The 13928-nt window shown below is 41.1% G+C and overlaps 1 protein-coding gene and 1 long non-coding RNA gene across 2 annotated transcripts in view; both read right to left on the bottom strand.

Annotated features, from left to right (window-relative positions):
- Positions 1–13928, bottom strand: part of LOC311037530 — a 439052-nt gene that overhangs the window by 416260 nt on the left and 8864 nt on the right. The window lies entirely within an intron of this gene.
- On the bottom strand, positions 1192–13628 carry LOC311037234 (uncharacterized protein; the record flags this gene model as incomplete). The annotated part of the gene is made up of 18 exons (XM_084046354.1): positions 1192–1296; positions 2074–2178; positions 2562–2646; positions 3628–3728; positions 4499–4592; positions 6353–6401; positions 6497–6584; positions 7922–8007; positions 8177–8258; positions 8413–8498; positions 8815–8915; positions 9579–9630; positions 9745–9891; positions 10631–10719; positions 12295–12373; positions 12992–13034; positions 13217–13289; positions 13567–13628. 18 exons carry the CDS (start codon positions 13626–13628, stop codon positions 1192–1194), a joined length of 1527 nt encoding a protein of 508 aa, XP_083902480.1.

Genomic DNA, 13928 nt, shown 5'->3' with positions numbered 1-13928 from the left:
CGCCTAAATCACAGCTTCATATACTGTAGTAGGCTGTGGTCTGTGTCTCTGTGAGGAGGGCTGTGGACAGTTCAGAAACCCGCCTACTAGTGCCATCATCGATGAGGAATCCAAGCTAATAGAAACGGCAGGCTTTCTATTCCTGGAAAGTTAGCGTGATATAATGGAAGCCACTGTTCTAGCATTAATACAAATAAAAATATATATTTTTTAAAATCTTGTTTGAAAAAAGAACATGCCTAATGATGATGTCACTGGTAGGTGGGTTTCTGAAGTATCCACAGCCCTCCTAGACACAGACGGAGTAGAAAAAACTGTTAACATACATTTTTATTATGAGCATTAGTGAGGACCAAAGTTGAAAATGGGTATAGTCGTCCTTTAAGATTAGATTTTCACACCAGTTTCCTGAAGATGCTATCCACAAGCAACAACACGCTTGGCAAGTAAATGGATCACAGAGCTGGAAAACCTTAAAGCGTGTCTTTTCCTTCTATTTTCCTTGTTGTTTCCGTGATGCCGATTAGTTGTGATCAATAGTTTGTCACTTCTTTCAACGTCAAGTTTCACATACATGGGTTCATCAATGCAGATGTCAAATAGGTGTCACCTTATGCGGACCCAAGTCTGTGAAACCTAAAGAAAACACAAAAAACATTGTGGGGAGAATGAATTCTAGTGCATGAAATAAATAATGCACTAAAACATGAATATTGATTGATTTTAGCTTCAGCCAATGTTTCCTTTTGTTGTCATTCCAAGCCCATATTAGAAAAAAGCATCAAGCTACAGTACCAGCAATAATATAAGGATTTCATATAAAGTACACATACGTTTACAAATAGCACAGTCGTGTTTTATTCAGTCAACATTTATTATAAAGGTACATGATCTGGAATCAGGCAACTTTTCAGCCATTATTTACCTGTCTGCCTATCTCTGTTTGTATAGCTATCCGTCTATTTGTTCAGTTTGTCTTCATACTGTATGTGTCAATTTGTCACTCTGCATAATCTGTCTGTCCTTGTCTAGCTATGTATAATCTGAGGCTAACACATGTCTATCTACCTATGCTATCTATCTAGTGTCTGTCTGTCTGTCTGTCTGTCTGTCTGTCTGTCTGTCTGCCTGCATAATTATGTTTACATTTCTAGCTGTCTGTCTGTCTGTCTGTCTGTCTGTCTGTCTGTCTCACATGCCTTTGAACTGCTGCATAATAGACAGCAGATGCTCGCTGCGTTTCTGGATGTTGCTGTGTTCCTCCTTCAAGCGCTCCTGTTCCTGCACCACCTCCTCCTGCGGAGAGGAGGAGGAAACGGGCCTTTCAGTGCATACTGTATGAAACGCATCGTCAACATCCTGTCAGAGAAGTCCGGCTAGAGTTGCAGGGAGGCTGCTGGGTGCAGTGGGGGAAAGTCACTGAAGTACATAACTAGTAAGTACTGTACTTGAGTACAATTTTGAGGTATTTTTTACTTTCTTGAGTATTTACAATTTTCAATACTTTTACCCCACTACATCTCAGAGGAAAACATTGTACTTTTACTCCACTACAATTACATGAAAACTTTAGTTACTTTGTAGATTTTGATTATTATTACAAAACACACTAACCACTTCAGCCCTATATATAATTCGGCCATTCAAAAGATTTTTTATACATTTTGAACTTGTGAAATGGGATATTCTGCACAATGAGTACTTTTACTTTTGCTAATATAATTTAATTATATTTTGATGCCGATACTTTTGTACTTTTACTCAAGTCCATTTTTAATACTGGACATCTACTTGTACAGTAACAGATTATCTACGTTGCAGTATTGATGCTTTTACTCAAGTAAAACATGTGAGTACTTCCAGCACTGAGGGAGGCTGTAGGGCTCATGGTGTGTGTGTGTGTGTGTGTGTGTGTGTGTGTGTGTGTGTGTGTGTGTGTGTGTGTGTGTGTGTGTGTGTGTGTGTGTGTGTGTGTGTGTGTGTGTGTGTGTGTGTGTGTGTGTGTGTGTGTGTGTGTGTGTGTGCGTGCGTGCGTGCGTGCGTGCGTGCGGGTGCGTGCGTGCGTGCGTGTACCCTCAGTTTACAGAGTTCTCTCCTCTCTCTGTCATTCTCTTCAGCACGGGCTTTGAGCCAAGCTTCATTCTGGGCTCGATGTCTCTCTAGCATCTCTTGCACCTCCTAGCACAGATACACGTAAGCACACACACACACACACACACACACACACACGCACACACATCAGCCTCAAGGTCAATGCCAAGAGAGCAAAAGTAATGGCATACAACACGGACCATATGCATCGCTACTGCCAGCGGTGCTTGAGGTAGTCGAGGACCTTGTTCAAATATCTCTGTAAATGGATTGTCTCGATGGAACAGGATTTGAAGTACTGGAGGGCAGGGCACTAGTCTGGAAACCAGACGAATCTGCTATTGCAAAAACTAATTTGCCCTCGGCTGATTTGGTCTGGCACCGCACCGTGCGTGCGTGTATACAGTACATGCATATGTGCATACGTGCATACGTGCATACGTGCATACGTGCATACTCTGACAATGTACCTGTTCCTGATGTTGTCTCCGTGATTGGTGGACTATCTTTTCGCTCTTTAGAGCAGCAGCAGCCTGGGACAGCTCTGATTTCGCTCTAGAAGAAATAAGAACTTCAATTGATTAACGAATCAATGAATCAATTATTAATTCCATCCGTCAACCAGTGAGTCAGATTATGTAGCCATTCACTCAGTCACATAGACATGAGTAATAAGGCATCCAAACACTGAGTCAGACAATCTATTTAGTCTGTCAATCACTGAATTATTCAGCCAACTACATCTGTCAGAGAGTCACTTAGTAAGTCAGTCAGACTGTCACTCACTCTGAAATCCTGATAGTGATACAAATGTGACCAAATTGACCCTTGGTTCCATCAAGCCCAGAATGGTTACATTTGTAAACTCTCTGAGTTACAGCAGTGGTGGAAAGTAACTAAGTACCTTTACTTAAGTACTGTACTTAAGTACAATTTTGAGGTATTTGGACTTTATTTGAGTATTTCCAATTTCCAATACTTTTACTTCTACTCCACTTACATCTCAGAGACAAATATTGTACTTTTACTCCACTACATATACCTGAAAACTTTAGTTTTACTTTTCAGATATAAACTATTATATAATGAAACGTACATTAACCACTTTAGCCCTATTTTATACATAGGCTATTTGAAAATAGCAGATCTACAAGCTCACAACGCGTCGCAATGCGACGCGTTGTGAGCTTGTAGATCTGCTATTTTCAAATATTTAGTACTTTTACTTTTGGTACTTTAAGTACATTTTGATGCCAATACTTTTGTACTTTTACTCAAGTAAATTTTTGATTCCGGACTTATAACAGAGTATTTTTATATTGCAGTATTGGTACTTTTACTTAAGTAAAGAATTTGAGAACTTTTTCCACCACTGGAGTTACAAATATCATCCATGCAGCCAGCTAGTAAACTGACAACTCAGTCAAGTTGTCAGTCAGTCGGTCAGACAGACAGACAGAAAGCCATTTAACTGGCTACCCATTGGTTCACCAAGAATTCAAATAGTAATATGTAACTTAATTGATGCCACAGTACCGATCCAGTTTCTGAAATTCCTGGTCCAATAGAGAGAAGGCTGCCTGGATCATTTTCATCGCCTGATCTCTCACTGCACTGAAGTCTCTGTGGACGTTCACCTAGAGAGAGAATACACATTATAATGACATACTGCAGATTATTATTTATTTTATATACTTGTGTACAATGTTCAAGGACTTTTTCATGTCAAGGATCTCCAAAGTGATATGTATTTGGCCGCGACCTCCATCTTAAAATATTTTTGTTCCAGGGACCCCCAGAAACAAGGATTTGAGTCAAAATGTTTGCTTTAGAAAAAATATATGTTCAAAGATTTGCAAACATTTTCACGGTTTAAAAAAAGATAGCAGATCTACAAGCTCATAGCGCGGCATGAAGTGACACGCTATGAGCTTGTATATCTGCTATGTTTGAATAGCCAAAGTATAAGATATGGCTAAAATCTAAAATGACACACATGCTTACTCGGTTTTAATGTTTTGCATGCTGAAAGTCAAAAAGCTGGAGTTGCAATCCCTGCCCACACCACATTTTGTTAATTTAACTCTACAGGTCCATTTGGTTCCATTTGAACACTCTCAAAATGTAATTAGCACTCAGAATCATACGGTGTAACATCTCTTGTTTAAAATGATTTCTTGATCCTTCAAATGATTTTTTTATAATCAATATTGTTTTAATAAATAGGCTTTTCTTAGTGTTACTTTCCTAATTAAGTTGTTTATCCTCTGTTGTATTTACAGTACAAATATCTGATATTGTAACCCACATTTAACAAAATAATTCAGTTTATTCCTGTGAAAGAGAAAGGATAAAAAGAAGGGGAAAAAAGCACAGTGTGTGTTTGTAAGAGAAGACAAAGACATACCTGTGAAGAAGTGACAGTCTTCCTGGGCGCCAGTGGCGATGTGGCCGCGTCACTCAGTCCATATTTGACGTTGGGGACCTTTGTAGGAGCAAACCTGACACAACGACACTGAATATGTAATGTCTCATTTATACTCCGGCGCACGGCGGTGTCGACAAGAACAGATCGACAAGACAAGAGATCTGCTCTACTACAAGACAGATAACATCTACAACACGAGAACAGACAAGACAGACAAGATCAACAAGAGCAAAACAGATCGACAAGACAAGAATTCTGTTCTACAACAGTGGTTCCCAAACTGAGAACAGGACAAGAGAACAGATCTACAAGAACTGTTCTAGATGTTCTCTGTGCCTGTGCATGGATGTCTCTCTCTGCTGGTGTGTATTTGTGTCAGTGCTTCTCAAACGTTTTCATATCAAGGGACCCCCAAATTAATACCATGTACCCCCCCATCTGGAAATATTTTGGGCCATGGAAATATTTCTAAATAGCCGATGTACTATAATATAGGGTTAAAGGAGCAGGAAATAGTGTCTCCTCCAAATGTGGGGACTAAAGGCTCTATGAACAGCAGCCATATTGGAAGGACATTGGGCCTCTTCCTTACTTCCTTCACAAGTGTTACCAATGATACTAATGAATTTTCCATTTTGTGTAGCACAGTGGTTCTCAAACTTTTTGATTTCAAGGACCCCCATAACTGTCAGAGTTACACACCCGTAAGGGGCTATTTGGAACCCCCTCAAGGACCCATGAGGGTCCCTGGATCCCAATTTGAGATCCACTGGTGTAGTAGAGTGTTTCCAGTGAGCATCATTGGTAACACCTGTGAAGGTCTTTCCAATATGGCTGCTGTGAATAGAGCCAATTATAGAAGATCGGCCTACGGAGCAGAGTCTTGCCAGTGCCTTGCTAGTTTTTTATTTGGTTTATTCCTGCCATCTGCAGACCCCACAACCAATCTGTGGACATTACATCAAGCATCGCAATAGTTCATGCAGTCACGGCGGGTTAAGCTGTTCCCCACGCTCAGTCACGCTCCAATTTCTTTTCGCTAAACAAGTTCACACATATGCCCTCAATCCTAATGGGTGCATACGTGCCTATAATCAGTCTTTTAAGCAGAATGCTGCTCGCAGTCTTCATACTACATACTCTGCATACAGGAAGTCTCAGCATCTGTAGCTGGTCAGTGATAAAACTCCCTGCACCTTCGCAGCCTCCTCCTTGTGGCATTTAGTTCTTCACTATGTCGGTATGTTAATTGTATGTTTTTTTGTGGATTCTATCATATTATACAGTATGTGTATCTTGTCCATGTCCATGTAATAACTCTGTATATTAGGCTCTGCTTCGGGGGAGGTTTGTGATCTCAGATTCTGTGTCAAATTCTTGCGCAAATAAGTCTGTTGTATCACAGTAGCAGAGTCACACCGCCAAATGTAATGCAATGTCATTGCAATAAATGGTTTGTCTTGACGAAAGTGTCTGATTGCACTAGGCTTCCAAATAAATAAAAACACTAGCAGTTATACTTGAGCGTTTGGCACTTTAAAGTATTGGTAAGGAGTGCTTCCTCCAGACTGTAGTCAAAAGTACAACCTACGCACGCGTGCACACACCGACCGACCGACCGACCGACAGACAGACAGACAGACAGACAGACAGACAGACAGACAGACAGACAGACAGACAGACAGACAGACAGACAGACAGACAGACAGACAGACAGACAGACAGACAGACAGACAGACATCCATCCATCCATCCATCCATCCATCCATCCATCCATCCATCCATCCATCCATCCATCCATCCTTGCCTGCATGTGTAGATGAATGCACTCACCCGTGACTGAGCCCTTGTAGACCAAACTCGGACAGAATCTCCTTCATTACTGCGGAGAAAACAAATGAATGAATTAACACTTTTTATTTTATTTTACTGTTTAGGAAAACGGACAGACAGACAGACAGACAGACAGACAGGTACCTGGCTGCCTCTCGGAGGGGTTGATCAGTTTCATCACCTTAACGTCATTAAACTCCTGTTCTTCATTCTTCCCGCCAAAAATATACAGCTGTCAATCGAATGCACAAACGGATCTGTGTTTGAGTCAAAGGGTGCATTATGTGCAACATGAAGCTCCCTACCAATACACATGGGGAATTATAGGGTGAAATGTGGGTGTTTCAGTTTAACCGTATGATCGATCGTCGATCGAGTACATTTACACATACTTGGAATTAGCTCTCTGCATTTAAAGCGGCACTACAGTATGTAACTTGACCTGATGGTCAAGATTCAATGTATCCCCTGAGCAAGCAGGCCGGCTCTATTAGCTCAATGATAAAAATGTCAGCAATTGCGCAGCAAACCGAGTTCAAATCCGGGGTATTCGGAGCAGTGGAACAACGCCCAGGGACTCCTACTCTGAGGCCAGTGCCTCCTTGCTCAAGGGGACTCACAGTGCATGTTAATTCCTATTCCATCCCTACATGCATGTCTATTGATGTGCGAAGAAACCCAGGTATGTGGCTCAGGACGTAGACTAGAACGGTTATCTGGGAAGGTTCCCGTCCGGCTCGATCCCCCCTCCAGGCTCAGTGTCGACGTGTCCTTGAGTAAGTCACTGATCCCCAACCCACTCCCTGGGTGCAGTATTAACCCATTAAGTCATTTTAGATTTTAACCATTTTAACCATTATCTTGTATATCTGCTATTCAAAAATAGCAGATATACAAGCTCATAGCGCGGCACCGCACCGAGTGCCGCACTATGAACTTGTAGATCAGCAATCTTTTTTTTTTATCTGAAAATTTGTGCAAATCTTTGAATATGTATCTTTAAAAGTGGAAATTAAAATATTTGCTTCTGGGGGGATTCTACAAATGTCTTCTAAATCCTAACAGTTAAAAAAAAAAAACAGAAACAAAGATTTGAGTTAAAGAAATCTAAAAGGACACAGATGCGTTTCCGGTTTTAATGGCTTAATAATAGTGCCCACTGCTCCTGATAGTTTGAAAGCGTTAAATGCAGAGAGAGCAAATTCCAAGTACAACGTACTTGGCAATTACCTGAACAACAACTAAAGGAGACATATTTATCAGTTGCTTATGACATGTTGATCAAAATGTCTTATACTGGCAATGTGCTGTTCTAATTAACCTGATCTCCCAGATTGTCCCAGAGTTCTACTGCAAGCATACTGTATGAACGTACACACACACACACACACACACACACACACACACACACACACACACACACACACACACACACACACACACACACACACACACACACACACACACACACACACACACACACACACCTGCACTTGAGCACACACACACACACTCGCATGTACATGCATGCGCGCAAACACGCACGCACACGCACACCGTTGTAATTACATGGCTGTGCAGAATGAATGCAGAGTGTCCATTTCTGCGAGCTGGAGGGATTCCTACGTAGAGAGGTACCTTCCATTTCATCTTAGCTAGAGAGAGAGAGAGGGGGGGGGGGGGGGAGAGAGAGCTCACGGGGATGAGACAGACAGAATGTGTGTTCAAATCACCACACGCTTTTCTTCCCAGTTGAAAATACTTGCTGAGCATCACTTGATGAAAGGCTTGGAAGACAAAGTATAAATGAGCCTTGAAACTTACCAATACTAAGCTTATGGATCTCATTGGTGGAGGTAACACTTTCATCATCACCAGTGAGCTTTCCACCAAACAAGTACACGTCCTAAAGTAGAAAATAAATGTGTACAGAATACACACACACACACACACACACACACACACACACACCAATATGCGTGAGCTTGTAGACCATTTAATTCAGTCTAACCAGAAGCAGGGATTAAACATATGCCTAGGAAATCAAAGCCTGGTTGTACCTTATCATGGTGTGCTGAGAGGGTCTGTCCTACACAGGCCTGGGGACACTCTCCTTTCACTTCCCATTTCTGCCACACCAGGCTCTCTGTGGACACAGGCAGTGGTGGGAATTGTACTCAAATTTTGTACTTAAGTAAAAGTATCAATACTGCAATGCAGAAATAGTCCATTACAAGTAAAAGTCCGGAATTCAAAATGTACTTGAGTACAAAAGTATTGGTATTGGCCTTTTTTTTGTAGTTTTCGCCATCTTAATTATCATAACAGTGTGTTCAGTTATAGCATGAAAAAGAAAAATGGGCATTATTTGTGTATTCAGGCCATGTTTAAAATGATGGATTAGATGAGGTTCAGATGAATACAAAGTAACTATTTGTTGTTTATCTTTCGGTTTCTCTTACCTGTGTTCAGAACATGGACATCTTTAAAGTATTCTCCATCAACTCCACAACCTCCATACATTATCACCTGCTCAGCAACCAGGGCAAATGTCTGATTGTACCTGCACACACACGCACACGCACACGCACACACACACACACACACACACACACACACACACACACACACACACACACACACACACACACACACACACACACACACACACACACACACACACACTTTAGCATTGTCGGACTAAACGGTCATCCACACCAAGGATCATAACTATAACGATACTTTGAGTCTCAATACCGGAACCGGTCATCAAATTATTGACTTAGGAATGCGACAAAAACGAAAACATCTCCATGAATTCATGTCTCCATGGGGTGTGTAATCGATAGAAAAAAAAGTCATTTTGGGGGTGAACTATCCCTAAGATCGTTCTAACTCAAGTGGATGGCAGAGTTCACACAACAACAAGGACGACAGTGGTGAATAATATTGTTGGGGTCACTTTGAAGTTGAATATGATAACTCAACATTGTGGAAGATTTGCCCAGCATAGGAACTCTTCAGAGTAAAATGAACACTGGGAATGGGATTTTATGATCTTCTAGACATGTGCTACATGTAGACTAGAGTACATAAATGGAGGTGGCACTCATTATAGGGAAGATGACCACTAAACATTGTACACTCTACATTATATTTCCAACTATCACTTTGTACCACTCGTTTAACTCAGCGTTAGAAATGTGTGGGATTGCGATTGTCTTACCGTGCAGAGGGCAGGGATCCTGTAGTCTTCACTGGAGTCCAGTTGAGAGACACTAAATGTACAGTGAAGATGATGATAGGTGATAGATAGATTGATACCTAGATGAATTGATACATACTGTACATACATACATAGACAGACAGACAGACAGACAGACAGGTCTGACCTGTGTTAAAGACCTTGAGGTCATCACTTGGCACGCCGAAGAGGATCCCTCCGTAGACGTAGATGTTGTCTCCCACGGCAACGGAGCTGTGTCCGATGGTCCTGAGAGCGATGCCTCCCGTTGCCAGGAGCTCCCATGTCAGAGAGACTGAGTGAGGAAGGGAACCAAGGCGATCAATATGTTCTCTGATGAAGGTACAGCAATATACAGTATGTCATAGTATACAGCAGGGTTGGGCAACTTTGATGATGGAGAGGGCCACTATATTTCCACACTCACTCCAGAGGGCCACATTGCATATACTGTCGGGCAGAAACTTCTCATCTCCATATTTTAACTTCTATTTTTTCGTATACTTCGCCATTCTGTCACACAAAAGTCGCAAAAATAGCAGATCTACAAGCTCAAAACGCATCGCAGTGCGACGCGTTTTGAGCTTGTAGATCTGCTTTTTTTAATATTTTTTTATTGGAATCCAGAATTGTTTTTTTTGCATTTATTTTATTGGAAAAGTGTTTTTTTTATTTAATTTCAAATGCATTTAGTTATACTTATGTTAACTTTATGAACTTAAATACAAATACATTGGACATGAAAAAGACAATAGAATTGTAATACTAGTCATAAAGCTACTAATATAGACTAAAGTAATTAAAGCGGCTCATGTTTGCATGTTTGGAATTGTAACAGCTGAAATCAATAATATATCAGTATTCCGATATTAACCTACTGGCCGCATTAAGTGAAGGTGGGGGCCGCATGTGGCCCCGGGCCGAAAGTTGCCCATGTATTGTATACGGTATACACAACCACAGTAAAGTAATAAGTGTGGTTTCCCAAAGGCAGATATTCGCAATAGCTAGATAGATAGATAGATATTCCTCACCTATGTCAAAGCAGTAAACTCCTTGGAGACATTCTTTGGCATTAGGTTTGGACACTCCTCCAAACAGATAAATCTTGCCTTTCACCACACTGTGGACAGAACAAAACAGGCGTGATGTGACCAGTGTGTGTCCCCAGACACATCTGGGCAAACCTGTCACACATGGAAAGCAACTGAGGATTGGTAATCCATATTTCAGGGACTGCTGTCAAGGTGCTCTTGAGATAGAAAGAGTTGTAGCAACCCTGTAGCACTTTGAGAGATTTGTGAAAATGTAAAATGTGTTACAAATACAATGTATTATTATTACTGTAAGAGCCATATGAGCCATATATATGATTGTTGTTTTTTATTTGATGACATCACTGCAGGGCTTGGTCAAAGCCAAGGTTGCCAGGGTTACAGGGAATTTAACCCTGTCCCTAATCAGGCGCAGGTGTTGCCAGTGGCAGAGGCAAACAGCTTTTGACTGTGTTTCATGAGAGCTGGAGGTCTGTGTGCGTTTGACTATTTATTTATGTATTTATTTATTGTATGCTAAGTGACTGACAACTACTAAGCTACAGAGAATAAAATGTTTGTTTATGCATTCCACGTTGACGACGTTTTGGACCTTGAGTAGGCCTATTTGAGCACACCCTCTGCAACCAGTAGTACCTCAAGTACAGTATAGGACTTGGGCACTACAATGACTATTATTATTTTACAGCAATGGTTGCTCATGTAAACAAAGAATATTAATATAATATTCAATATCCAATCATTTATTGCCAAAACCAAATTATAGTTGATTTAAATTTGTTTAGGTGTGCTCAGAGTTAGAAGAAGAAGAATGCACAATAATGCTTGCCATCGGGTCACCAGTCGTTCAAACACATAATTGGTGTTGATGAAGCATGCATGATACATGAACCCACATGACCTGTGGTGCATTGACATCTCCTTATCTCAATGGCTGTGCTTGAGCAAACCGTCAAACATATATTTGTGTGAATGTATGTAGTATATGCATAGGTGGAATGCTATATCTCACATATTGTAGGTGAAAAGTACTTGTTTGTTTCATAACAACATACCCACCATGTGAGAAAAGTGACACCTGCTGTGACCAGAGATCATGATGTGGTTTAAGGGCCCCCCACCCCATCTTGAACAGCATGTACACCTGTTGACCTAGAATTTAAACCTACCACCGTGTTCTTTTCTGTCACTTCTCTATTCTGTTTCCTTCCCATTGTTTCTCTCTCAGTAAAAAAATAAAGCAAAAGAATACCTAGAGGAATGGACTATTCACTCTGTTTAACTGTTAACCACTTTTTGGGCATGTCATCAAAGGCGATAATTTGTTTGTTTTTTCTTTCCTTTTTTATAGCAGATCTACAAGCTCACAAGCTTGTAAATTGGTTATTTTCAGGTATATAATTTTTGTCTTGTGGTTAAGTGGTTCAGTTGTTAAGAGAGAGGGGGCAGACAAGTCAGTGGGCTCTGGAGGGATTTGATCTCATGCTTAATTCATACTCTACACACTCACAAAGCATCACATTTACATACTGTATGTGCATTTTGTAGATTTGACTGTGTGTGTGTGAGTGGATGAAGTCAAGTGATGTTTTTTTATGGTAATAGGGCACTTTGTTTGCTTGTGCACTGCAGGCACAGTTTACCAGAGAGTGTGTCCTTCTCTCGCTGAGGGTACGAGTCCAGTTTGTGGCATCACCTCCCACGTCACCTCGTCAGGTGACACTGAAAATACAGAACATCACAGGTGAGTTAGTTCTCTGTCTGGTCTGCTCCCTGTTTTCTTAGTATTAACCCATTAAGACCTGAGGCAGATTCTACAAATTCCTTCAGTAGTTCTCAAACTTTCAAGATTTTTTTTAAATAGTTTAAAAAATAGCAGATCTACAAGCTCAGTCTAAAATGACCCAGATGCTTACCTGCTTTTAATGGGTTGAAATGCATATGCACAGAGAGAACCCACACTGTCAAATCCTCAGTGTTGATTTAAGTCTGACGGGTCCATTTGGTTCCATTTGAGTTACAGATACATAAGAGTACTTTTGGTTCCATTTTACACTTTAAGAGTTAACCCATTTAGACCGGGAACCCCTATACGTAACTATACCTTTCAATCCGGGAACCCATTTTGGGGTAGTTGTTGCTATGTACAGTATATAGCAACACATTTTTTTTTGTAATTTTTGAATAAATATTTGAAGTTTTTCAGAACACTTTAGGTCAGGATTTAGAAGGTGTTTTGAGAATCGGCCTCAGGTCTAAATGGGTTCAATTAACTCTTACAGTGTTACATGTATGTTTGTATTGTATTCCCTGAGTCTGCACTGAGGATGCACAACGTACCAGTGAGCATGTAGAAGTCATTCAGGTAAAATGGCAGTTCTTCCTGAACAAACAAAAACAGTTCAAATCAGGCTCATTGGTGCACACGATGAGGAATTGTATTCCTGCAGACCTCCTACACTACAGTAGGCTACAGTACAGTATGTGGACATTCACCCGCTCAGACTATGAATTGGGCTTGAATGAAAAAGAGAGTCAATGTTGTGTACAATAAAAAAAATGTACCCCTGTATCGATGGTACACACTCCTCCAAACAAGAAAGCAATGTTTCCAGCAACCGCTAAACCATGGCCATGTCTAGGAGAGAGGACAGTGGTCAATAGTCACCTTTAATTGAGCATGTAATGTTATTATTTGTTAACCTGCAAAGCCATGCAAAACTATTTTAATGAGGTTGCACGCACGCGCATGCACACACACACATACACGCGCGCGCGCGCGCCGCACACACACACACACACACACACACACACACACACACACACACACACACACACACACACACACACACACACACACACACACACACACACACACACTCTGAGGTGCACATAATATCCGGATTGTGACCCACCTAGGACATGGTGCTTCACCTTTAATCTCCTTATCCATCCAGTGACCACTGGCTAAGGCCATCCTGCTGTTAGACACAAAAGAAATGTGTGAGCATTTAAAAAAAAATTGCACAAAATACTGACGTCAGGGATAATGTGGTTAAACAAAAACAAAAATCCTTGAAGCCTTTTAGCCATGTGGAAGGTACACACGCACGCACGCACGCACAGGCGCACGCACGCAGGCACAATTATTTACTACTGTATGTACAGACTGAATGAACCACCCTTCAATACATAACGATATCTTCTTCTGACTTACTGTTCTCAGTTCCACAGCTGTGCTCAAGTATTGTCCTTTTGACCGCCGGCCTTTACTCAC

This window comes from Gymnoscopelus microlampas, assembly GCF_963454915.1.
Source record: "Gymnoscopelus microlampas genome assembly, chromosome: 21".
Taxonomy (NCBI): domain Eukaryota; kingdom Metazoa; phylum Chordata; class Actinopteri; order Myctophiformes; family Myctophidae; genus Gymnoscopelus; species Gymnoscopelus microlampas.
Note: the sequence above shows the minus strand (reverse complement) of the source record. Positions and strands in the feature narration are given on the sequence as shown.